At 54.7% G+C, this 2868-nt stretch overlaps 1 protein-coding gene across 1 annotated transcript in view; it reads right to left on the bottom strand.

Annotated features, from left to right (window-relative positions):
• Nucleotides 1-1415: 1415 nt before the first annotated feature.
• HMX3 (H6 family homeobox 3) overlaps nucleotides 1416-2868 on the bottom strand; it is a 1699-nt gene continuing 246 nt past the window's right edge. Inside the window, 2 exon segments of the mRNA XM_023515651.1 lie at nucleotides 1416-2089; nucleotides 2690-2868. The exon segment at nucleotides 2690-2868 is cut by the window's right edge and continues 44 nt beyond it. Of these exon segments, the coding sequence (XP_023371419.1) occupies nucleotides 1416-2089; nucleotides 2690-2868 (853 nt within the window).

Raw genomic sequence — 2868 nt, forward strand, 5'->3', positions numbered from 1 at the left:
AGAGTTTTGGAGACATCTTCTTCGGGAAAAAATCGTCCAAAGTTATACACTCTGGCAACGCAAAAGGCTTCGCTTTTCTTTTCTTTTTAATTAATTCAATTTCACAACATTAAGTGTAACAATATTTTGTGGGTTTTTTCCTTTTTCTTAAAAAGGGACTGACCTCAGCAGAGGTGAGGGAGATGAAGGGAAACAAACTATCTCAGGACAACAGGTGTAGCCGACAGAAAGAAAACAGATTGGATAACAGAGCCAGGAGCCCTGTGGAGCTGAGGATGAACTTTACAAGAAACCTGTACATTATCAAATAAGTTAAAATTCTCCTAAATTGATTGTCCTTCACTTAAAGCGCTCCAAGTATGTCTAACTTATTCCTTTGAGAATCACTACCTATGCTTGTCTCCTTCCTTCCCACCACTGCCTGCCTAATTTTTTTCTTTCCAAATGTATGGTCATGATTATAAAGTGGAAAAGTCCGTTCCCCTCAGTGGAGGAGGAAACAAGGCTCTCAGGAAATTTTGTACAATATTGCACAGGTCAAAGTCAACAGCTACTGCAGAATAAAAAGGTAGAGGGGAGAGGATAAAAGATACGATTTTAAAAAAATATTGAAATCACTCTTTCAAAGCAGGGAACAAAGTAATAACAGTAACATTAATAATAATTTACCCAGAGAAATTCTCAAAATAAATGCTACCAATAAATAAGACCACTCAAATCCCGCCAGAAGTAGAGCTGTTTCAGTAGTCAGAGTTCTGAAATTTGGCTGTCTTATCTTTTCCCTTTAAACTCTTAGAATTCTTCCATCACAAAAGGAAATAGATGAAGAGGTTCATTGAGACAGACCTCTCCCAGAAAGAAAAGTGGCCTGCATCGGATTCTTAGGAGAGGCTGCTGAGATTCTGAAAATTGTGGGGCATAACTGATTGGGGGTGGGGAGAAAGAACCACACCCAGAAATAAAAGTACTGCCATAAGAATCCTTCTGGATCCTGAAAATAGTTCTAAAGAACATGAATAAATGAGAGGAATTCGAGTGTTGCGCTTATTTTCCTTCTATAAAAATAAAAGCAAAAAGCCACAGAGCAATGCAGATTTGGGTGGAGGGCTGCACATTTTACAAAAGCTTTCAGCCGAAATGTTTGACCCGGGAATTTTGTCTTTTTCCTGTTTTCTCTTAGGATAAGCCAAAGTCTAAAGTAAGGGTGGGGGCCTCAAATCCAATAGGGATGAATTGCACGAAAATGCATTGCAAATACTTACAAAACACTACCGATTGGGGGAGGGGAGGCCAGGGCAGCGTGCCGAAGCCTGGGTTCCCGAAGGCGGCTGGACTTCTGGCCGCCCTCCGCCTGGCCAGTTTCCTCCGGGTCCGTAAGAAGGGACGGGCTTTCCCTCCCCCTCCCCTCTCAAGCCTCAGACTGGCCGTAGCAGTGGCACGGACGAGACCACCGGGTGCGAATAGTAGACGGGATGCGGAAAGGTGAGCAGAGGCTGGCTGACCGGCACTGGGGCCCCTGCGGCCGCGGCCGCCGCGCCCTCAGCCGCTGAGTTCTCATGGTAGAGGATGGGCACCCGCACGATGCGCTGCGCCGCAGCGTGGCTCAGGTTGGCCGCTTCCAGCTCCGCCGCCAGCTGCCGCTTCCACTTGTTGCGGCGGTTCTGGAACCAGATCTTGACCTGCGTCTCGGTAAGGTGCAGCGACGCGGCCAGGCCGGCGCGCTCGGAGCTGCTCAGGTAGCGCTTCATGTCGAAGGTGGACTCGAGCTGGAAGACCTGGCTGCGCGAGAACACAGTGCGCGTCTTCTTCTTGCGGCAGGCGGGCTTCTTATCCGGACTCTCGGTTCCCTTCTTCCAGTCCTCTGCGCCGGGCGTCGCCGCGGCAGTCCCTACGGTTGCTCCGGCCGCGCCCGGCGCCGCCTCGCCGTCCTTCTTGCCTTCCTCGGAGTCGCTCTCTTCCAGAATGATCTCGTCCGGGCTCTTGGAGTCCAGCTCTTTGTGGTCGGGGTCGGCCTTGAGCAGCGGCTCCGGGGAGTCGCGGTCAGTGCCCGAAGCTGGGGAGGAGTCGCGCAGGAGGGCCTTCTCCGAAGCTGGGGAGACAGACAGATGGACGCACACACACGCACATGGACAGAGCCTTGAGCGAGGCCCGGCGCCTGGGGGCCGCAAGCTCATCCAGCGCCGGCCTCCAGGCCCCGGGCCTTGAGGCCTCGCGATGTCCGCGGGCCTCCGAAGTCTGGGGGCTGGAGCAAGGGCGCCACGTCCTGGGGTCCCCTCCTCCCGAGGGCAGGAGAGCAGATGGCAGCCTGGCCACTGCCGTTCCCTCAGCTTCCCCTTCAGGGGCCCGCGGAACGATTAGCTTTCAGCCTGGACCCATCCAGAGCATCCCCCCTTTTCAGGTGGTGTCTCAAGCCCCAACTGTTTGAAGCCTCCCACTCACGCCCAAAGCCACTTTTCCCGGGAACTGCCGCGCTCCCGGCTCCAACTCCACTTTTCTCACCAAGTGGGATTGGATTCCCAGGCAGCGCAACCCAGCGCGTGGGCAAGAGATGCAGGCCAGGGGCCGCGGGAGTTGGGCTGACAGAAAGTTTGCAGGTGTTGGGGTCCCAGAGCTGGGTTGGGGAGCAGCGCGGGGCGGGGGTGGGACTGGCGCGCAGGGGGACAACGAAAGTTCAAAGAGAGGTCGGTACCTTCAGGTCGCGGGAGGTGGCCGCTGGCGGGGGTCAGGGTGTAGGGGTACCACCAGGCCGGGGACCGCTCCAGGTAGTGCGCAGGCAGGGCAAACCTCTGCGCCGGGATCTCAAAGCGGGGGAAAGCCAGGTCGCCCACCTGCGAGAGCGCGAAGCCTGCGGCGCCCTCCAGGGCCCCC

Source organism: Otolemur garnettii, unplaced genomic scaffold (genome assembly GCF_000181295.1).
Source record: "Otolemur garnettii isolate 467f Iridium unplaced genomic scaffold, OtoGar3 scaffold00075, whole genome shotgun sequence".
Classification (NCBI taxonomy): Eukaryota; Metazoa; Chordata; class Mammalia; order Primates; family Galagidae; genus Otolemur; species Otolemur garnettii.